The following is a 24,468-nucleotide window of genomic DNA, read 5'->3' as shown; positions in this document are numbered from 1 at the left end:
AAAAGTTAAAGGTTTCAGATGAGTGCATAAAATATCTTGATGGAAAAGGCATGAGAAAACCACACCTTAAAAGTTCCTGTAGCTGTGGCGGGTGTGGCTTAGTAGACTGGCTTGCAAACTGAAAGGTTGCCGGTTTGATTCCTGGTCAGGGCTCCATCTGGGGGTGTGTGAGACAACTGATCCATGTTTCTCTTGCACATCGATGTTTCTCCCTCTCTCCCACCCTTTCCTGCTCTCTAAAAGTAAATACATACAATCTTAAAAGTTCCTGTAGAATGTAACTTGAAAACTTACAGAAAAAAGTTCTTTCAGAAGCCTGCATTTGCGTCTAACGTAGATGTTAAACATTCCCTAGATTTCTTAACATATTATGCAGACAAAAAAATGTTTGGATTTAGTCAAAAAATCCAGCAGTTAAAAAAATTCCTTTACTCACAAACCGCCCACCCCTAACTAGACCAAGAGCATTTTAAAAATAATTCAAAAAGTAGCTGCCAAATATTTCAGTCAGTTCGTTACTGTGAAATATACAAAAACTTAACAGGAGTCATAGGAGTCCCAAACTATTAATTTATAAAAATAATAAAACCATCAATATGAATAAGATCAGGATTCACTCTCATCTACATCTTTATCTGGGTCTTGCTCGGCAGCCTCCTTTTCCTGTTGCTGTTTCTTCCAAAGTTTGGCCATGGCCAGAAGCTTAAGGTTTGGTTGGTTGGCAGCATCTTCTGGAAAGATGTAATCATAGTATTCTTCCCAGCCTGCATCAGACTAGGGGGAAAAAGTAACAATTGAAAGGTAAGTAAACATGTCTCTGAAATACATTTCAGTTACTTTAAAGTGGAGAATTTTCTCTGAAGCCAAGAGTTCAAATTCAACTTATCTTCATTTTACAAAACATCACAGTCTACTACAGAAAGAACAAGGGCCAGACCTTGAAACGGAGTGAACAAGTAGCTGTTGGATTGGTGTTGCTGCAAGAGTGGCTCAGTGAGATAAAATCCTGATGGAGAAAAATTCTAAAATCTAAGCACAGCTCCTCTATAGTCAACCAAGGAGACAGTCAGTGTCTAACTACATCTTACAGTCTAAGATTTAAAAAATTTAAAGATTTACTTAAATGTTTACCCCACAGTGGAAGCCATATACCTACATAATTATTGTGAATCTGTACTCTAACATCTCCATGTCCAGAGGGTCACTAATTTTACTTTCTAAAGGTTGCTCTAGTTCCAGCTTCCACCACATGTTTTACTTACAGCGTCCCAATTGGTGCTCCTGCAATCTAAACCCCCCTGCAGGTGGCTGCAGGAGATGCCAGTGACTAGGTTGTGTCATTTTGTGCCTAAGAGCCTTCCTATAGCCTACAAAGCCTTCTCTGGATTAGGTCCTTCCTACTGAAAGTTGATTTTCACTTCCCTCTATCCTGACTTCCTGCATAGTGCTCCTGAAGTACCACACTTCATGTACTTATAAAATCAACCAAGAAACATTTGCCAACCCTCTCCCATTCTCTACTCTATTTTGACATTAGCCAGACTGCTACTATCTCCTACCCCAGAGTATCTGCGCCCATTCTTACACTGTACATATGCCACTTAAAAGTACAAACTAAGCCAAATGCATTTCTGCTCATTTGACATGAGTGACCAGTTCCAGGGGCTCAGTTCTTACCCCATCATCAGCCTGGACCTTTCTTCTCTTCTTGACTTTCTCTGGCATGAGTTTGTCTACTCTCTCCTTATCTGATGCAGTTCCAAATTCATCTTCAAAACTTCGCCAAGATTCCAGCAGCATAAGTCTCTCTTCTTTTTCTTCACAGTTTCGCATGGTTTTGTTAGCTTCTTCATAAATTTGTCTGCATTTAGCCAGACTTCCTTCTTTCCCCGAAGACAACTCAAACTGAGCAAAACTGATCCATACCTTCAAAGAAATTATTATAGAACAAATTAGCCTTGTCACCCAGAATACAATAATGTAATAATAATAATAAAGCTAATTTCTTATTAGTAACATCCAAACATACTAATTTGCTCATTTCTTGTATTCCAAGGAATATAAGATGTATTATATGCTTCAATATATTAATGTTGAAGCAGTCTACTTCTATATCCAATTGTGTCCAAAATAGTCTTCAAATTGAGAAGTGTTTAACTTTTTATTCAACCCTATGACACCTATTCACATGCAGTATAAATATTGACCTGGTATAAGCTTAATATTCCAAAGTCCTCTGAGACTCACGACAGGTTCTCTTTAAAAGCAAGGAAACCATTTAAAATTTGTATTTTAAAACACTTAAAATTTAGAAATACAATATTTCTTCAGGATTGCTGATTCAAGTAAAATCAAAGATAATCTATAAAGCATAGGATACCTTGACATGTTGTGTCCGTTGAAGCAATCGTCGGTAAAGATTGCGTGTTCTTTCAGTTTCTTCCTGCTCAATTTCAAAATCAATATATGATTTCCAGAGCACCTAAGAAAGATAACTTCATAGGTCAGCCTTGATGTTTAAAAAGCAACATGTCCCTATCCAAAGCATAGTTTACCATTCCAACCTAGGAAATCCTGGAACCTAAGGATTTCTGTGAACAGTTAAAGAATAGATGGCATGCGGATAAGATAAATATTAGCACTTACATGATGCCACAAACTTGGCTAGAATTCTATATTACGAGAAAAAAGGGCCTTGGATTTAGTTTTGGATTCTCTCTTGGAATTTTTCAAAAGCTGGACTTTTATCAAATAGAGCTGAGAGACTTGCCAAGTTTCCCAGGTGCTGTCATGACTGTGCCACATACAACTGAACTTGAAGGGAGAAAACAGGCTTAGATTAGCCAGTATATACTATTTTTGCCTCCGCTGTAAGTTCTTGGTATGTCTGAGTTCAACTCAAAAAGCATTCAGTGAATAGCTGGCTCACCTGCTAGTATGTATAACCTGTCAAGAGCACAGGATGAGCAACATGTGGCCTGGACTCCTGGGAGGTGGCAGTTTGTGGAGGAGCTGAGGTCAACAGATGGAATTAGTAATACAAAGAGCCCTGCCCTACTGCAGTCAATGGGGCCCAGTGAACCATGAAATAAAAGGTAACATTCATGCAAGATAAACAAAATGGCTGAGAGTTCAGTGATTCCTTTTAGATTCAAATTAGTCCCAGCTTTGGTTTGGCGCCACCTTGTGGCTTACGCTTAAATAATGAAGGGATGATTTTGGGTCCTGCAAAGGCAGGACTTAGTACTGTAGCAGCTGTAATTTCAAGAACATCCTGGTTTACTTAGAGCCTCTTTTGCTTGCCCAATCCGGAAAAAACTGCCAGGAGAATCCAGAGATGTGCAGTCTCAACTTCCATCTCCCTTGATCTCTGGATGGGGTTGCCGACTGCCTGTTGCCTTGACTATCCCATCCTTTTTAGCTTTCTGTTTGAGAAAGGGAGGAAGAGAGCCAGTCACCCACCCATTATATTCCAGTTCAGCCTGGTGTCATAATGGGGCATTCCTGTGCTCTAGTATCTAATTAGAGGGCTGCTTCCCCTGCCTTTCTATCTCCAAAACAGAAAAGTCCTCATCCAAGTGGAAAAGACTGGAAGTTAGATCTTCTTTATACTCTCAAATGCATTTAGATGGTCATCTTAAGTAATACTAGAGAAGTGTCTAAAACTATATATTCAACTGGAGATCCTCACCTCTGGCATGTCTAAGCGTGGCTGGCTGATGGCTAACTCGTAGATTGCACGGGCTCTCTCAGTATCACCAAGGATTGTCTCTAATTCTGCAAATTTAATCCAAGAGGTACAATTTTCAGGTCCAAATTCCAGGAACTTTTCATAAAGCTTCCGGCATCTGTCAAATTCTCGAAGCTGTAGCTCCAGTTCTATGTAACCTTTAAATAACTTGTTCTTTGGACATTTACCTATGGAAGTTCCCTAGAAAAGAAAATGACCAACTGCTGTATTACCTTGTGCATAGACATTGTCGACCAGAAATTGTTCTCTGCTGAGCAAGAACTCTGGAGAGTCAATACGGCAAGCCACTCTTTCCTTCATGATACACTATTCATCATGGTTTTTGACAAAAGACCAAAGGAAACCCTCTAATTCACTCAGCTGTCAAGAGGGCCTCTGCCACTGGGTCTGTTCAGCAGGAGACAGTGTTCCAGAATTATCTGACAACTATTTTGTATTTTACTTAGTTTCTCAGGATCTCTTAGGGAATATAAATGTCAGATGTCTAGTCTCCTAGAAGTGAAATGGTAATCAAAGGATGAACCCTGCTTTGCTGCCCACAGCCAGGGTGAGAGTAGCTTATCAGAGGACAACTCTATTTCAACACAGTAACTGATCCCATTAAGAAATTTTAGAACTGTTAAGAAGAAGGTGCATTTAATAGAACAAAAATTTTTTACAGGATCAGACTACTAAAGATCCGATCTGATCTAAGACCAGATCTTTATAGTGTGAAGAATGATTTGGTAACTGGTAGCTAAAAAGTTTCCAGTGTTAAAATAGAATAATGTAAGCATTACCACCCAATCTTTCTTTAAAGGCCACGTGTTTTCTAACATGTCCCAGTGTTTAAAGCATATTTCTGTTGTTTTGTCAGTAGGAATTGCACTAAGACTTTAATTTCCTTCTCGCAGAACTTAGTGATGCATCTTGATCCCTTCTTTACTTACCAAAGCTCTTCTGGCAAATGGTAAATTTTTCTGTCTTATTTCAAATTGTGCATATAGGAGCCATATTTTGGCAAATGTGAACTAGAAAACAAAAGCACAATATCTAGCTTAAGAGACTCATTTAAATTATATTAAGTTAAATTTAAAATAACAAAAGGCCATAGGCAATTAGAATTTTCTAAAACTTCAGAGCTAGGACAGATGCATTTTCTTTTTAAAAGCATTGATGACAATATTTCTTTCACCAATTACAAAACAAACAAAAAACAGAACATTAATTTAGGTACTATGTAGTATTACAGGACCCTGGGTATGCCTGTGAGTTGACAGAATATGCCATTTCTATTCTAGACAGTAACTCGGTCACCATCTCTCTTTATTTCTTGTGCTGGGAAATATGGCAGAGATAACGTTTCAACCATTTCCAGAATACATGTGTTCATCTTTGCATGCATACATCCACTCAGCTGCCAACAAATACTTGTTTGCTGTTTCCTTCACATGCTATGTACCCTCTGGATGTTCATCTTCCTCCTCCCACTCAGTCTATTCCAATTACCCATCCTCCTCTGAATCTCTATTATTATCTGTATTATTCATTTGTCACAGGTTGTCCTCTCAACTAGACTATAAACTATTTTCAGAGGCAAAGAGCGTATCTTATTCTTATTTATGTTTTCCATGGTGCCTACCACTAAGAAATAGTCAATCAATAAATATTATGTCACTGAATTATTTCACAATAGAAGCAGAGTTTTGACTTTTGGAATAGAACACTTAAAACAAATGTACCTTTTTATGAGGAATTAGTTCCAAAGAGGCTTGATACACCTGTCTTGTTCTTTCAGGATCCTGTATGAGGTCAAGAAATTTTCACAAAATATTGAAGACTTGCTAATACTAATTTTATTAGTTAATAATTTTACTAATAATAGTAAAAAATGTATACCCCCAACATTGAATGTGTTTTCACAATTTGCTATTTTCAAACCCTGGTTCCATTTATAATCAAAAGTGTGAACAACCTTTGGCCATCAAACTTTGGTTTAAGAACCACCGACAATATAACCATAAAACTCTGAGAGCTTCTCTGTAGAAAGGCTTTTTTGCCTGATAGCAGAAAGAAACAAAATTGCTTTATGATCTCAGATCTCTGTCTCTTAACGAATACATGATCAATTTCTAAAAATCCCACTTTATCTTTACTAAAAGCAAGGATGTGCAATCTAGCTATGGTTCCTATTTATGAGAACCCAGGGAACTATGGACCATTAAACTAATGGCTGGTTCATTGTTCCCTTTCAAGTTCAAGTTCCAAATGATAATCTCGTGCCTCAAGGTTTAAAAAACAAAACACAACAACAAAAAATACACCACACCTGAGCCCAAAAAAGAAACAGACATTAAAATGTTACAGAGAACATATAACTACAAGATTTAAGTGGAGGCCTGTAAGAATCTATAACTAAATTCTTCTGTTTCAAGGATTATAAATATCAGTTACCACCCACAACAGCAAGTTTTAAGCACAGGGGTGAGGAAATCATTAATAGCTGACATGTAATTCCACCTTTTACCTTTGCTTCCAGTTCTTCATAGAGTGCATAGTTAATCCAAAGATAGATGTAGCGCTTCCAATGTCTCTTCTCCTGAATGGGTGGGACATTGGCAATAGCTCTTTCATAGACTTCTCGTACAGTGTCTGCTTCTGCATCACTTTCCACCAAGCGCAAGTAATCAAACCATGCATCATAATTGTGTGGATTAGCCTACAAAGACAATAAATTTAGTAAATAAAAGCAAAAGCAAGAGCTATGCTTGCTGGACTATGTGAACTGAAAGAAGGCACCAGGCTGACTTTATATTTTAGCAACTTTTCCTCTAGATTTTATATGCTGTCATATTTGAAAAAATGTCATTCTTGAGATTTTATAAATAAAGAAGAATGAGGAATATAGTAGTCCCCCACTTATCTGTGGGGTATAGGAACCAGGACCCCCAGTAGATGCCCCAAACCATATTGTATTGAACCCTATACGCACACATACATGTATATACATGTATACACATATACATGTGTGTACACAAATATCACAATATTTTTTCCTATACATATATATCTGTGATAAAACTTAAAAGTATTCTTGCACTTTAGAGTTACTATTAAGTAAAATAAGAGTTATTTGGACACAAGTACTGTGATAGTACGATAGTTGATCTGACAACCAAGACAGTTACTAAGTAACTAACAGGTGGGTAGTGTACAGTGTGGAAATGCTGAACAAAGGGATTATTCATTTCCCAGGCAGAATAGAATGGGATGGCTTGAGATTTCATCACTCTATGCAGAACAGTGAGCAATTTAAAACTTGTGAATTATTTCTGGAATTTTCCACTTAGTATTTTTGGGCCACAGTTGATGGCAGGTAATTAAAACAGTGGAAAGCAAAACCTCAGAAAAGAGTGGGGACTACTGTATAGAGGACAGATTATTAGCCAGGTGTCCCACAGCAAGGCCCCTTACATAACCACTTCCAAGATAATTTTTCAATAAGTAGATGCCTATTTTTATAAATTTGTTTGTTTGCATATATGACTATATGTCATTACATCTAGATTTAAAACTACAATAGAATTAAACCCTTATAACTGTGAAACCTAACTTTTCAATTAGTAGCAATTTATCTTGACAATATCTTGCTGACCTTATTTAACACTAGAGTTGTCATTTTGTAGATATCTTGAAAATGTTACTGTCTTTAAATTCAAATCAAAACAGTACATTACAGGTAAAGAAATGAGAACAGAACCATGTCTAAAATACATCTTTTCGTTCAAGCAGTTAAAACTAAAAGGTGATGTATAAGAACTCGGTTATTTTTGGAACAATTCCTGATTCTTCTGCCTTCTTTCAAAAATAAGCTCAAATGGGTTCCAGATTTATTTAGCTCAATTCCTACATCACACAGTTAGCAATCAAAGTGACTTTCTACACACGAGTAGCAGAGCAAATCCAACTGTTATTCGTGTGCCTTTTCTATTAGCCTCAATTATTCCAACCTGTCTGGAATGGTTGCCCATTTATTACAGACACATCATCAAGAGTGTAGTTAATCACTGGTAGCCCTAACACGCTAGTATCCATTTTAATGTAGCTACTATTGGCTGGCACATCTTATTTACCTGTAGAATTAAGCATATACACCAGCACTCACCTTCACTTCTTCTTCATACTGGAATCTCCGTTTGCTCACAATGATGTCTTCAATACCCCGCCTATCACCAAACTTCTTCTCAAAGACAGTATAATTTTTAAAGAGTTCTTGGGCTTCTTGTTTTGAAATTCTATCCAGGGCATACTTGTAGATCACTCGTACCCTTTCAAACTAAAAACAGGATGAGTTTATCTGCCATACATGTTTTCATTCTACTCATGACCAGGAAAGTAGTTATGACATAAAACATTACTTGTAAGTTAGATTTTGGGGCCTCAAAATGTTCAAAATGGGATTCTTCTTCTCCCTTTGGATGAGGTATTTCAGTCAGGAAGGACTGACACTCCTTCGAGCTCCACATTTAACACTATCTACCCAACACTGCCAGTTGGATGTTGTCTGTATATGGCAGACTAAAAGGTCCCAAACTGAGCTCCTATTTCTCCCCACCAAACTCAAGTCTCCCCAGCCTTAAACACACACACACACACACACACACACATTTATTTTTAGAGAGGGGAAAGGAGGAAGAAAAGAGAGGGAGAGAAACATTCATTCGTTACCTCTTGCATGTACCACAATTGGGGACTGAACCCACAATCAAACTGGTGACCTTTATGCCTTGTAGGATGATGCCCAACCAATTGAGCTACAGGGGTCAGGGCAATCTTCCCAAACTTGATTAAGCAATACCTACTGTCACACACTTGCTCAAGCTAAAATTCCCTGGAGCCCTCCTGATTCTTCTCCTTTCATTTCCCACATTCACTGCTTCATCAAGCCCTGCCATTTCTAACCCTTCAACACAGCCCTTCACTTCTCCCTATCCCTCTGCCAAACTATCTCCACTTTTTCCTATACCATTTCAAAAGTCTCCTCTTTTTCACTTTGCTACCCTCCCCCTAATACAGTCTATATAAATTAGCTAGAGGCTCTCCTTACAACATAAATTATATTCTACCAAGGTTTTCTACTGTTAAAACACTTCAATACTTCCCACTGCCCTTAGAATAGAATCTGAACTCCCTACTGTGACCTGTGCAAGACCCTGCATTTAGACCTCAGCCTACTTCTCTCAATTCTGCATTACTTGAGCTACCTTAAGGGATTATTTTTCATATATACCATGGAAGAAAAGAACTGACTTACCTATGGGACAATCATGTTTTCATTTCAAATTCTATTCTCTGTTTTGAGGGCTCTGGGCTTTTTGTTTCCCAGATTTATTATCTGTAAAGCCCCTTAATTAGGATACCAAATGACTCTCAGTTTATAGATAATATTCTCACTCCAGATATAAAGAGTTACTTTTCAAGCAAAGCACAAAAAAATTAAGACAGTTATGTTACAATCTATAATCACTCAGCTCCCAATCTGCAGCTTAGCAACAAATGTATGGTGTTTTCTTTAGAAATGATATTTTTGTATTTTGAAAACATTTTCACCAACTATGAATGAATATGAAAATGGAAATAAACTGATGAGGATTACTACAGAAGTAATCTTTTCTAAGCTGTTTCGCAATGTAACAGTGAAGTTTACTTACTTCTTTCTGATTTTCTTCAAATTTGGCAAAGGCAACATAAAGGTGTTCATCCATATGTTCATCTCCAAAGAATTCTACAGCTCTCTCGTATACTTTACGTGCATGGGCAAAATAACCATGTTTTTCTTCAAAGCGGGCATACTTGATCCAGTTCTTAACATCAGGGTGCACAAGTACAAGTGCAGGGGAATTAAAGAAATACTAGCAAGACAATGTGGCTTAAAAACACTTAACACCAAAACCACAACAACATAAACTATGATGATAGGAGTGATAAATAACGTATAAAGATGGAGAACCCTAAACTGTGATCTTCATGAGGAGCTGCATCTTTCTCCAGTGCTTATTCAATATTTTAGTAGTGGTACAAATAGGACTTTGGAGTCATGCAAAGGCGAACCCTGGTTACTAGCAACGTGATCTAGACAAGTCATTTAACTTTTCTAAGCCTCAGTTTTATCATCTATAAACAGAGAAAAATAAAACCAATCTCATTAGATGAATGCTATCTTTAAATGAGAAATGTATGTAGAGCTCTCAGCAGTTTCTGGCCAAAAGAATGTGCTCAATAGATAGCAACTATTATACTAAATGCTCAATAGCATTAATATTTCAATTAATGATTAAGAATAAAACAAGTCACAAAAAGAAACTGCTAACTAGAGTCAAAAGAGAAAGTTTTGAATTATCATTTTATTTCTTAACAGGGTATACTTATCTATCTTTAATCTACCTTCCTTGAGGAAATCACTAATTTCCATTAGTAATACATTCAAGTATGGAATAATTTTAAAAGCTTGGCTTTGAAGCTGCTACTGGGTTCAAATCCTATCTCCACCACTACTTGAGAGACCCTGGTTAAGCAATTAATACTTAATCTCTCATGCCTCAGTTTCCACATTTGGAGAATGGAATAGTTCCTGTATCACAGGGTTGTCATGAGGATTAAATAATATTTGTAAAGTGCTTAGGACAATGCCTGACACATAGCAAGTACTATAATATTAAAATGAGTAGAGGTAATTTAGATATTAAAATTGCATAATAAAGTTGGTTCTCATCATTTGTGTTAGTTACATCCTATGAAGTCACCATGGCCACTTAATTAGCATACAAATCATTACTCCTCAGGGAAATAAGTAGGTATATATATATCTCCTATAGATGATAATCTTAAATCCTAATAACTTAGATTCTATTTTTGATATTTCATAAAAAAACAAAACAAAAAACCAGTTTCAGAAGTATTAAGTGACTTGCCAGAGACTGCCCTTAACCAGAGCCAGAGATAGGATTCAAATATATCTACCTGGCCACATAGCCAAAGCTTCTTACACAACACTGCACTGTCTTATCATGTCCAGTCCAGTCTCCATCCTTTGATCATCTCGATATGAGAGCAGAGACAAGAAGGCATATTGTCACCTCAGTTGGGATCATATGCCTGGGTGACTCAAATTTTTCATCACTCTGCTCTTGTTTGCAAATGACTGTGAAAGTGCCATAAATATTGATTTTGGGGTCACAAATAAATTTTAGCAAGTAGAAGAAATCACAAATATGGCAACAGTGTATAATGAGGACAGACTACTTCAGTTGCTATGAGTGTTATCATCTAATCTTCAAAACCAGCCCATAGTACAAATCTTTATTCTCGTTTTAAAGATGAGGACACCAAGGCTCAAAGGAATTAAATGACTCATTGGGGAAGGAAGATGGTGGAGGAGTGAGGGGAGGCTGCGCCTCCTAGCTCCCGAGAGCCGTCTGTAGTTTGGACTAATTGCAGACAGAACATCTCAGTGAGCAGCTGGACACTGGCAGGAGTTGAGCCATCGCACTGCTGGATTAGAGAAGAACCATCTGGAAACAACCTGTTCGGTGAGGATAAGGGAGGAAAGGGGGACGAGACAGGATTTCTGACTGGGTTGGCTCCCAGAGCTGTGGCTGGAAGTACACAAAGACTTTTTAGTGACCACAGGCTTCCCCAGAGAGGCATCAGGAGGAGAGCGGATCTCTGCCCGCTGGCAGAGCCAGGAGTGGGCCAGGTGGCATCTGGCACTGAAAGACAAGAAACAGCGTACTGCTGTGTATGTAAGAATGTGTTGTTCCTTTATATTTTTCTCTTGTGTACTACGGAGAAGGGAGGAGAGGTTAGGGGTGAGAGGAGATTCTTGAGGAGCGCAGGCGCAGAAGTGCACTCGCCCACTCCCCAACCCTCCCTTTGGGTCGCACAAGCACACACAGGGAGTTGCCCTCGTCTGCTGGCCCAGGCGTGCAACCAAGTCGCTGGCTGTGCGTCCAAGTGCCCCTCGGGCCCACCCCGAAAGGCATAAGATCAACGCACCAAAAGGCGAAAAATCAGCCCGCTGCGCACACAGGAAACCGTGCGCAGACACCCCTGGCCCGCCCCAATAGGCGCCAAACCAATGCACAGGCCACTTGTACAAGCGCTACTTGTGCCCACCCAAGCAGGCGGCCGCAACTCACAGATGCCCACTTCCACCGTGCACAAGTGTCCGGGGCCCACCACAACGGGCGAGAAACCAATTCACAGACACGGCTCAGCAGGCTTGAGGCTAGCGCGCAGGCCACCGTGCGCACGCACAAGCAACTCGGCCGGCTCCAGCAGGCACCAAAAGAATGCACTGACTGCCGTGCGTGCGTGCGCGGGTGTTACTCGGGCATGGGTGTTACTGGGGCATGTGACCCAGTGGGCGTGAGGCTAGCGAGACCAACACCGCACGCAAGTGCACACCGCTGCTGCCAGGATCAGGAACCTGTGGCCTGCCTCAATAGACCAGCTGTGGATCCAGAGAAAGAAGACTGCACACAAAGGCTGAACTGAGTAAAAACTTTCTTTTTTAAAAATTTTTTATTTCTATTTTAGTATTTTTATTTGTATTTTACTTTTTTAAAATTTCATTTTAATTTCAATTTAAAAAAATTTTTTTGAAAACTATCTCTTTGTTTCATACCATCTCTCCCTCTCATCCTTCCTCTTTAATTTGTTTGTCTGTTTTGTTTAGCCTCCCTTTCACAATAAATATATAGCATATAACTACTATATAAATCTAATATGATACAATTCCACTTTCTTACTATATTCTGCATTGTTCCTTTTATTATTAACATACAATGTAAATATTACTGTCTTGCATAGTCTCAACACTACTTGCTACTATTACTCTATCATCCCCCCTCTCAATAATCATCTTTTTCGTCTTTAAAAACAACTCTTATCTATTCTTCCTGTAGTATAATAGCCCTAATCTCTCTACATTTATATTAATACTGGCTCATTTGCTGCCGATAGTGGGATAGAGGGTGGGGGATATTTTTGAGGGTGTAGGTTTCTTGCCTGGGATGTGTGTTTATGTTTTTAACAGCGTCTCCAAAAAAGAACTCAAGACAAGGTGGGCAGAGTGACTCTCAATCAACTAGCCAGAGGGAAGGTCCCACCAAAGAGCATCTGAAATATAACCAGACAGCATAAACAAATGACATAAAGGGTACCCCAAGAACATCAGGCTCAGGAGATCAAAGAGACTGCACCACTGAAATGCCAAGATCTCCTATAAAGAATCTCATACCTTAAAGGAGGGAAATTAAAGCAGACAAATCCAAAAAACAAAAACAAGAAGAATCCAACATGGGAAGACACAGAAACAACCTCCCAATGAAAGGAAAAGAGGAATCCCCAGAAAGAGAGGTACATGGAATAGACATAACCCAAATATCAGACATGGAATTCAAAACAATGGTGGTGAAGAAGCTCAATATACTCGACAATTTCAAAAATCATTACAGCAACCTCCAAGGAAGTTACCAACAGTTCCAAGAAAATTACAAGGAACTTACGGAGAACTACACCAGCATAAAAAAGGACATAGAAACTATTAATAAGAACCAGGAAGAAATGAAAAAATACAATCTCTGAACTGAAAAAGTAGAATCAATCAAAAGCAGACTAAATGAAGCAGAGGATCAGATTAGTGAGTTAGAGGACAATGCAGAAAAAAATTCCCAGACAATACAACAAAATGAAAAAAAGATTGAAAAAGTATGAAGAGGGTCTAAGGGAATTACAGGATAACATGAGACAAAATCATATCCGGATCACTGGAATAAAAGAGGGAGAAGAAGAAGAACAAGGGAGAGAGAAGCTGATAGAAGTAATGACAGAAAATTTTCCTAACCTGATGAGAGAAAAAGTAATGTTAGTCCAAGAAACACAGAGTCCCAATGAAGACGAACCCAAGAAGGCCCACTCCAAAGCACGTCATAATTAAAATGGCAACATTCAAAGACAAAGAGAATCCTAAAAGCTGCAAGAGAAAAACAGCAAATAACATACAAGAGAGCTCCGATAAGGCTGTTGACCGATTTCTCAACAGAAACACTACAAGCCAGAAGGGAATGGTCAAAAATATTTCAAGCAATGAAAAACAGGCCCACAACCAAGACTACTCTACCCAGCAAGGCTCTCATTCAAAATGGAAGGTGAAATAAGGAGTTTCTCAGATAAAGGAAGACTAAAAGAATACATCTCCACCAAACCAGCACTGCAAGAGATGCTATAGGGAATGCTTTAAGAAAAATAAAAAAAAGAGGAGAGGAATACAGGTACAAAGGGAAATAAATAAATACATGTCGATAATAACCTTAAATGTAAATGGATTAAATGCTGCAATTAAAAGACAAAGGGTAGTGGAATGGATACAAAAACAGGACCCACACATTTGCTGTCTACAAGAAACACACCTCAAAACAAAATATTTACACAGATTGAGAGTGAAGGGATGGAAAAAAGTGTTTCAAGCAAACAAACATGACAAAAAAGCTGGAGTAGCAATACTCATATCAGACAAAACAGATTTCAAAGCAAGGGCCATAAAAAGAGACAAAGATGGCCTGCGAGTCAAGTGTCGCTGGTTCGATTCCCAGTCAGGGCACATTGCTAGGTTGCATATCAGGTCCCCAGCTGGGGGCACGAGTGAGAGGCAACCACACAGTGATATTTCTCTCCTTCTCTTTCTCCTTTCCCCTCTCTCTAAAAATAAAATAAACAAACAAATAATTAAAAAGAATGTTCTTAATAAAGAGTAAAAATTAAAAAAGAAAAAGACAAAGAAGGAAATTTCTTAATACTTAAGGGAACAATCCAACAATAAGATATAACACATATGCACCCAACATAGGAGCACCCAAATATATAAAAAAATATTAGAAGATCACAAGAAGGATATTAACAGCAACACGCTCATAGCAGGGGACTTTAACACTCCATTATCAAAAATAGACAGATCTCTGAAGCAAAGACACACCAAGGATATACAGACATTGAACAACACACCACATGGACTTAACTGATATATACAGAACTTTCCATCCCAAAGAAGCAAAATATACATTCTTTTCAAAGGCACATGGAACATTTTCAAAGATAGACCACATGATAGGACACAAATCAAGCCTCAACAAATTCAAGAAAATTGAAATTATATCAAGCATCTTTTCAGACCACAATGCCTTGAAACTAGAAATCAACCTCAGAGAAAAAAATCAAAGACATCCAAAGTCATGGAGAATGAATAACATGCTATTAAATAATGAATGGATTAAAAATGATACAAAGAAGAAATCAAGAAGTTTCTGGAAACTAATAATAATAAACACACAACAGCCCAAAACCTATGGGACACAGCAAAAACAGTCCTGAGAGGGAATCTCATAGCAATATAGGCATATCTGAAAAGGATAGAAGAATCTCAAATAAAAAATCTAACCCTAAAGTTACAAGAACTGGAAGAAAAACAACAAACAAAGCCTAGGGCAAGTAGAAGGAAGGAAATCATCAAGATTAGAGCAGAATTAAATGACATAGAGACTAAACAAACAATTCAAAAGATCAACAAAAGTAGGAGCCGGTTCTTTGAAAAAATAAATAAAATTGACAAGCCTTTAGCTAGGCTCCTCAAGAAAAAAAGAGAGAAGACCCAAATAAACAAAACTAGAAATGAAAGAGGAGAAATCACGACTGATACTACAGAAATACAAAGGATTGTAAAAAATTACTACAAACAACTGTATGGCAAGAAACTCAAAAACCTAGATGAAATGGACAAATTTCTAGAAACATACAATCTTCCAAAACTGAATCAAGAAGTAGAACATCTCAACAGACCAATAACAAAGAAGGAAATTGAAACAGTAATCAAAAATCTCCCGGCACACAAAAGCCCAGGACCAGATGGCTTCACAGGAGAATTTTACAAAACATTTAGGGAAGAACTAACTCCTACGCTCCTCAAACTACTCCAAAAAATCCAAAAAGAGGGAAAAATCCCAAACTCTTTCTATGAAGCCAGTATTACTCTAATTCCAAAACCAGGTCAAGACACAACAAAGAAAGAAAACTACAGGCCAATATCGCTGATGAACATAGATGTTAAAATCCTCAACAAACTATTGGCAAACAGGACCCAGCAACACATTAAAAAGATCATACACCACGATCAAGTGGGATTCATCCCAGGGATGCAAGGATGGTTTAATATTCGCAAATCAACAGATATAATACATCGCCTAAACAAAATGAAAGACAAAAATCACATGATCATATCAATAGATGCAGATAAAGCATTTGATAAAAGTACAACACCCATTTATGATGAAAACACTCAGCAAAATGGGAATAGAGGGAGCATACCTTAACATAATTAAGGCCATATATGAGAAACCAGAAGCCAATATCATACTCAACGGACAAAAACTGAAAGCATTCCCCCTGAAATCAGAAACAAGACAAGGATGTCCACTCTCTCCACTCCTATTCAACATAGTCTTGGAAGTCCTAGCCACAGCAATCAGACAAGAAAAAGAAATGAAAGGCATCCAAATTGGGAAAGAAGAAGTAAAACTGTCATTATAAGCAGATGACATGATACTATACATAGAAAACCCTATAAGCTCCACTAAAAGACTACTTGATATAATAAGTGAATTTGGCAAAATGGCAGGGTACAAAATAAATATACAGAAATCTAAGGCATTTCTGTACACCAACAATAAAATACCGGAGACAGAGACAAAAAAGAAAATACCATTTACTGTAGCAACAAGAAAAATAAAATACCTAGGAATAAACTTAAGCAAAGAGATAAAAGACCTGAAAATTACGTAACACTGAAGAAAAAAATTAAGGAAGATACAAATAAATGGAAGCAAATACCATGTTTCTGGATGGGAAGAATCAACATCATCAAAATGGCCATACTAACCAAAGCAATTTACAGATTCAATGCAATCCCTATTAAAATACCAATGACATATTTCACTGACCTAGAACAAATCCTCCAAAAATTCATATGGAACCAAAAAAGACCCCAAATAGCCAAAGCAATCTTGAGACAGAAGAACACAGCAGGAGAAATCACAACACCAGACATCAAACTATACTACAAAACCACTGTGATCAAAACAGTCTGGTACTGGCATAAGAACAGACATATAGATCAATGGAAAAGAATAGAGAGCCCAGAAATAAATCCAGGACTAGATGGTCAATTAATATTTGATAAAGGGGGAACGAATATAAAATGGAGTGAGAAGAGCCTCTTCAACAAATAGTGCTGGGAGATCTGGACAGGGACATGCAAAAAAATGAAACTAGACCATCAACTTACACCACACATGAGAATAAACTCAAGATGGATCAAAGACTTAAATGTAAGCCGTGACACCATAAAAGTCCTAGAGGAAAACATAGGCAGGAAAATTTCAGATATTCCATGTAACAATATCTCCACGATATATCTCCTAAGGCAAGGGAAATAAAGGAAATAATAAACAAATGTGACTACATCAAACTGAAGAGTTTCTGCTCAGCAAAAGAAAACATCAGCAAGATGAAAAGGAAACCAAGCATATGGGAAAACATATTCGCCAATAATACCTCAAACAAGGGACTGATCTCCAAAATATATAAAGAGCTTATATGACTCAACATCAAGAAAACAGACAACCCAATTAAAAAATCGGCAAAGGACTTGAACAAACACTTCTCCAAAGAGGACATACAGAAAAAATGCTCAACATCATTAGCCATCAGAGAGATGCAAATAAAAACCACAATGTGATAACTCTTTACACCTGTCAACATAACCATTGTCAACAAATCAACAAATAACAAGTGCTGGTGAGGATGTGGAGAAACGGGAACCCTACTGCACTGCTGGTGGGAATGCAGACTGGTGCAGCCACTATGGAAAACAGTATGGAATTACCTCAAAAAACTAAAAATGGAACTGTCTTATGAACCTGTGATTCCACTGCTAGGATTATACCCGAAAAACCCTAAAACCCTAATTCAAAAGAACTTATGCACCCCTATGTTCATAGCAGCCCTGTTTACAATAGCTAAATGCTGGAAACAGCCTAAGTGCCCATCTGTAGATGAGTGGATCAAAAAACGGTGGTACATTTACACAATGGAATACTATGCAGCAGAGTGAAAGAAGGAACTCCTGCCATTTGCGACATGGATGGAACTAGAAAAAATTATGCTCAGTAAATAAGCCAGGCAAAGAAAGCAAAATAACATGTAATATCGCCTAATACAGGAAACTAAAGAACACAAACAAATGAACTAAATAGAACAAGGAGCAGAATAACAGTCAATAGGGGAGAGGGGAGAGGGAGAGAAGGGGGATAAGGGAAGGGTTTATCAAGGAACATGTATAAATGACTCATGAACATGGACAACAGGGAGGGATATGATTGTGGGAGAAAGGGTGGCTGGATGGGAGGGAGCACTGGGGAAAAAAATGGGACAATTGCAATCGAAAATCCAAAAATAAATAAATAAATAAATAAATAAATAAATAAATGACTCATTGGGATAACACCATTAGCAGAGAGTAAACCTTTGGATGAACTCCAGTAATGGTGCTAATGATCAACTTAAACCCTAGAAAAATATAACTGGTTATAGCAGCCAGGGCTTTAGTGTGTCATTTTCTACAAGGACCCATAGCATTACTGCAAAAATATAAACAAATCCAAAGCCTCACTGGAAAACTCAATCACTGAGACCACAAACATTTTTCCTGAGCAACCCAAGTCTCTAGAAAATATATATGTAGCTTATGAAGCAGATGAAATTTGCACCCCTGACTTCTAGGCCAACATTAATGACATGTCCTGACCATGACTACATCTCCATGGCAGGAGCTGAACCAAGGCCAATAATGGCACCACTGAGACTTCATCCAAAGGATATACCGCTCATAAATGGTGCGTGCTCGATCCACCTCTTTGTATCGCAGCTCAAAATTGATGTAGGAGTGCCAGGCTTGCTCCTCAGGTTGCCATTCCATCCAGCGCTCAAAAACCTGCCGAGCACCAGCAATGTTTCCCAGCATCTCCTCCATGTACGTGTACTTGTACCTTTAACAAAACCATCCAAAAATATCTGTCACTGTCAAAATGTCTTAGGTGGCTGAACACTTAAGAAAACAAGACCCATACATATGCTCTCTACAAAAAACTCTCTTCAGATAGAAAGACATACGCAGACTGAAAGTAAGAAGATGGAAAAATATATTTCATAAAATGGAAACAAAAACAGAAAAGCTGGGGTAGCAATACTTATACCAGACAAAAGACTTTAAAACATAGGCTCTATTAACAAGAGATAAAGAAGGACCCAGCAATTCCACTTCTAGGTATTTATCTTAAGAAACCCAAAACACTAACTCAAAAAGACATGTATCTATGTGTTTATCGCAGCATTATTTACAATAGTTAAGATATGGAAGCACCGTAAGTGTCTATGGATAGATGAATGGATAAGGAAGATGTGGTACATATAACAATGGACTATTATTCAGTTGTAAAAAAGATTGAAAGCTTGCCATTTGCAACAACATGGATAAACCTAGATGATACTATGCAGAGTGAAATAAGTCATAGAAAGACAAATACTAGGTGATTTCACTAAAATGCAGAATCTAAAGAATAGCCCTGGCTGTTGTGGCTCAGTGGACTGAGCACTGGCCTATGAAGCAAAGGGTTGCTGGTTCGCTTCTGTGTTGCAGGCCAAGACTCCAGCTAGGGATGCACAAGAGGCAACCACACACTGATGTTTCTCTCCCTTTCTCCCTCACTACCACTCTCTCTAAAAATAAATAAAAATCTTAAAAAAAAAAAAAAATAAATAAATAATGAACAAACAAAATAGAAACAGACTCATAGATACAGAGAACATTTTCATTGTTCCCAGAGGAAAGGGGTTGGGTAGCTGAGTAAAAAAGGAGAAGGGATTAAAAAGTACAAATTGTAGTTACAAAATAGTCATGGGGATGTAGAGTATAGGAAATACAGTCCATAAAATTGTAATAACTATATGTATAGTTCCGGGCAGGTACTAGATTTATCAGGGTGATCACTTCGTAAGTTACATAAATGTCTAATCACTGGGTTATATACCTGAAACTAATATAGCATTTTATGTCAACTGTAATTGAAAAATAAAAAGTTATTTTTCAAAAAGGACCTAGGGAAAAAAATGTTCTTTGGCGATTCCTAGTTCTAACTGTTAAATGTGAAAGAGATTTAAGACTTTATCTTCCCTAAAGGTTAAATCAGACATATTTTCTTATTAAACTATAAGTCTATAAAGGATGAACCACTAGAAAAAATACATATTTTTCTTAAAAGTTGCTTAATTCAACAAGAACTTTCTTATGCATAAAAGATTAAACTTTAGTTTTGATTAAATAGCTATTATACATTGATGATAACTTAAAAGACTACAGGACATTCAAAAGCACTTGTACATGCTTATATGTACAAAATCAAAGACATCTGTATGATCACACTACGTAAATGAAATAAATACACAAATGTGGCACTTTTCTAGTTTACAAAAAGCCATTTCATTAGATCAGAAACTTACCAGAACTGGTTGACTCGAGGCAGAGTTGTTATGGCCCGGTCCCAGATATTTCGGGCATGGTTGACCTGGCGATTCTTCATTTCCATTTCTGCGTATTTCAGCCAGAGTGTAATATTTCGATAGTCCACATCTAAAGCACGTTCGTATATGGATCGAGCCCTTAAGAATCAAGATTTGGAGGGAATAAAAACAAACATACAACACATATAGCAACTATTTCAAACCATCCACAGTGCCCTGATATTTTATAAGGTGTCCCCCATGAGCCAGGTATTGAGCATAAAAAGGTGAAAGGAGCCCTGGCTGGTGTGGCTCAGTGGATTGAGTGCTGGCCTACGAACCGAAAGGTCACTGGTTTGATTCCCAGTCAGGGCACATGCCTTGGTGGCAGGCCAGGTCCCCAGCTGGGGGCATGTGAGAGGCAACCACACAATGATGTTTATTTCCCTCTCTTTCGCCCTCCTTTCCCCTCTCTCTAAAGATAAATAAAATCTTTAAAAAATAAATAAAAAATAAAATTTAAAAAAAAAAAAGGTGAAAAGATATAATGCTCTTCTCAGGAACCTTACAAAGACTTAGAGAAAGCTAGACATGCATGTAATTACAACGCAATGTAATAAACATTATAGTCAAGATCTATAAAGGAAGCAGAGGAAAAGAAATAAAAATGTCTGGTGGAAAAGGCTAAGCAGTAGCCTAACTCCAGAACTGAGAACAAATTTGGAACTTGAGAAAAGTCCCAGAGGCCAATGTGGGTGGATGGGTACTCATTCCAGGTAGAGAGGAAAGCTGAGTGTCACAGTTAAAGAGACAAGATGTGTTCATGAAATGGCAAGTATGTAGCACACTGGGGGCAGGGGGCATGCTGAGAGACTGCAGAAAGGTTGACCAACAGAAAAGGCCAGGTTGTGATTTTAATCTTATTGGCCATTAGTTTTCAGTAAAAGAATTTATTTAAAAAACATGCCAATATAGAGAAAGCAGATGAAACCGTGCTTCTCTGGCTGTAGTGTGTGTGTTGGTGGTGAGACCCACCCGTAGAGCCTCTTACTCTGCTCCCCCCAGGACTAGCCTACCACAGTGCCACCTAGGATCCGCAAAGGAAACCCAGGGCTCTGTGGAACAAACTCTGAAAAAGAGACACAACCTTTGACTTGTGCTTTAACTATTTCTTTCTTTATTTTTTGGGGGTGGGGAGGGGATCTGTTAACTTACAATATCTTTATGTACAAAATTACATGATCGCCAAGTTTACCTTTGAATCTCCTTTAGACTCTCTTCCCATTGTGCGTATTTTATCCAGTTACTAATTACAGTCCTGTTTTTTCTTATGTTATCTTCAAAAGTCTGGGAATGCAAAAAGGGTCAAATTAAAGAAAAAAAAAAAAAACAACTAAAAATGGCCTTGTTCTTTGTCTCTTAATTCTGTACTAAACAGGTTAATACTCATTTTGTTCTTTTTTAAGAGAAATTACATCCTGGAATCCTTAAGAAATAAGAAACCCAATACAGAAGGTGAAATTACAGGTGCTTCTTTAAAGTTTTACATGCAAACAAGAGAAAAACTTTAGATATAAAGAGTTACCAGCAGACTTGTTGATATTTTCTTTTATTGCCCAAACAACTAACTGATACTGTAATATACTCTACTTGTTCCTGATAAGAAAATGTTTTTGACTAAGTCTTTCTGGTAGTGTAACATAAGTTCATACATATTCATTAAGAATAACTGATATGTAGGTACAACAGGCTTAGTGGTTTAAAAATAATCCCACATTCTAGAGCGAGGTTAGATTAGATTCCCAATCCTCTTTCCCACATGTTAACTCTTTAACACAAGGGGTGGTACAGAGAGAAGCAGCACAGAATACAGCTGCAAAGCCAGTTGTTCCACCTGTTCAACTCCCACCCATCCTTGATTGAGCACCAAAAATCATGTCTCTGGTGGACTTAATTTCTTTATATTCTGAAACAGAATTATTTCATAAAGCAGTTATCTGGTAACCAGAAGTTACATTACTTAGGTAGCTAGAAACACTAACCTCTTCTCATCTTACAGTCTGTCAACAAAGAAGAACTTTTCAAACTCTGATCTATAAATCCTTAACAATATTAACATGCTGAAAGACATCACATTGACTGACCTTCCTTTTCCTTAGTTTGTAATCATTTAACTCCTCTTCATCTGTGATCTTCTGTTGAGGTGGAGGTGGAAGAAGCTCAAGTTCTCTCTCTTTAGCTTCTCTTAAAAGTTGTTCAGCAGTTATCTGTACTTCAGCTGGCGCTTTGTTTTTTACCTTTTATGACAAGACATTTCTATTTTTTAGCAGATGCTCTTCACACAAAGTTTAAGAAACAAACATTTTTAAGGATGAGAACTTTGTTTCAAGACGCCTTCTTTGTATGACATGTTCCCATTTCTCTGTGCAACTAAATAGCAAAAAATATGTTTTCTGTTTTATGCATGACATCTATTAGCAAGCCACAGGTAAAAGTCTCAAGAGAAAGGGTAGCAATAATAGCAAATTTTCCCTTTTATATTAGCAAAATAAAAAACTGTGGGGCTGTGTAGGTGAAACTCTCACCAGAGGTTTTATCAAGATATATACCATATGTTATCCAGCATTTCAATCTCTATTTACAGAATTCTTCCACTTAGGCCCCAGGTGGATGATAATGCCGTAGGTGGGTAACTGCATTTGGTTTTTCATGGCATTTCAAGTCAAAGACAATATTTGGTAAGTTCCATCATTAGACTATAAGCTTCTTGAGGTCTCAGAGCTGTGCAGTCCAACATGGTAGCCATGAGCCACATGTAGTGTGTCCAAAGTGAGATGAGCTATAAGTGTAAGAATACACAGTGGATTTTGAAGACTTAGTATGAGAAAATAATAAACTACCTAATTATTTTTTTCATTGATTATATGTTGAAATGACATCTTGGATACATGAGTTACCAAATAAAATATATAATTAAAATTAATGTCACTGTTTTTGACTTCTTAACATAGCTATGAGAAAACTTAAATTACATGTGGTTCACATTATTTTTACTGCACCAGTGCTGCCCAATAAAAGCTTATGGAATGGAATTATAAGAAATACTAATTACTTAGTGCTGTGAAATGATGATGATAATAATAGCTCATATTTCATGAGCATTAAGTACCAGACACTGTGCTTTACAGGCATTATCTCTGGAAGTCATCTAAATAAATATGTAAACAACAGGCTCAAGTGAGTGATCTGGGCCGGAGAAACAGACTGGAAGGACAGTATCTGTAAAGGCTTAGGACAAAGCCTGTAACATTTTAAATACCTGGTAAGTATCCACGGATGGGAATAACAGATATCGTTTATTGCTTAATTAACTTACATTATATCACTACCCAACTGTTGTCATTGCTGTCATTCTTTCCATTTTCAGCTGGGCTAACTCTTCTTCAGCCTTTTAGTTTCGGCTTAAATGTCACTTCCTCAGCAGAGTTTACTTCGGACACCCTCTCATACAATACCTATTATTCCATGTCGTATTCTACTCTGCCTCAGTGGCATCGGGCAAGTTGCTATTTGACACGTGTGTCTTTTTTGTGTACTTTTTTCGTCGCCCGTATTAGAGTGTAGCCCTGAAGTGCCTAGAGCCCATCCTGGCTCAGTTATCTCCGCTGAATGACCCCCTCTTCCCGCACGCAAAAACACCTTACCAGAACGAAGGCCCCGCCGACGTGGGCTGCGCCGCACCACACTCCTAGGTATCCCTTCCCCTCCTATCACGCTCGGCCCCGCACGTGGTGCGCCAGGCGTTCAGAAAACAAACCCGCCCCAGGTACCACGGAGCCTGGGGTGACCCCCTCCCCCAAGGCCCTTCCCACAACGGCCCTTGCTATCCCCTACCTTGGCCACTTTGGGAATTCTCTGCTTCCCGGCCGCGGTGGAGGCCGCCATGGCTGCGGCAGAAGACTTCCAGCGAACCTCGAAACCCCAAAACCGGCCACAGAGCTCACCCACAACTCTCTACTTTCTGGCAACAAGCGGAAACCCGGAACCGGAAGCTAACTGGCTTTGACCTC

The 24,468-nt window shown here is 38.1% G+C and overlaps 1 protein-coding gene across 1 annotated transcript; it reads right to left on the bottom strand.

Moving 5' to 3' along the window:
- Window positions 1-553: 553 nt before the first annotated feature.
- On the bottom strand, window positions 554-24,423 carry CRNKL1 (crooked neck pre-mRNA splicing factor 1). Its single transcript, XM_090285994.1, has 14 exons — window positions 24,293-24,423; window positions 22,543-22,695; window positions 21,654-21,745; window positions 20,399-20,557; window positions 18,722-18,888; window positions 9,442-9,620; window positions 7,896-8,066; window positions 6,258-6,449; window positions 5,473-5,532; window positions 4,681-4,761; window positions 3,692-3,931; window positions 2,381-2,482; window positions 1,678-1,926; window positions 554-774 (listed from the first exon to the last, which is right to left on the bottom strand). The coding sequence occupies exons 1-14, from the start codon at window positions 24,341-24,343 to the stop codon at window positions 607-609; spliced, it is 2,064 nt and encodes a 687-aa protein (XP_090142120.1). The 5' UTR covers window positions 24,344-24,423; the 3' UTR covers window positions 554-606.
- Window positions 24,424-24,468: the final 45 nt, after the last annotated feature.

Source organism: Furipterus horrens, unplaced genomic scaffold, assembly GCF_987537825.1.
Source record: "Furipterus horrens unplaced genomic scaffold, mFurHor1.1.pri manual_scaffold_8, whole genome shotgun sequence".
NCBI lineage: Eukaryota > Metazoa > Chordata > Mammalia > Chiroptera > Furipteridae > Furipterus > Furipterus horrens.
Note: the sequence above shows the minus strand (reverse complement) of the source record. Positions and strands in the feature narration are given on the sequence as shown.

What these genes read in the sequence shown, in the direction of transcription:
- CRNKL1 (XM_090285994.1), bottom strand. Translation starts at nt 24,343, where the DNA reads ATGGCGGCCTCCACCGCGGCCGGGAAGCAGAGAATTCCCAAAGTGGCC. An exon ending in TTGAAGAAAATCAGAAAGAA is followed by an intron (nt 8,067 to 9,441) that starts GTAAGTAAACTT and finishes TCCTGTTTTTAG; the next exon opens with TTTGAAAGGGTACGAGTGAT. An exon ending in AACTAATTCCTCATAAAAAG is followed by an intron (nt 4,762 to 5,472) that starts GTACATTTGTTT and finishes TTTGTTTTCTAG; the next exon opens with TTCACATTTGCCAAAATATG.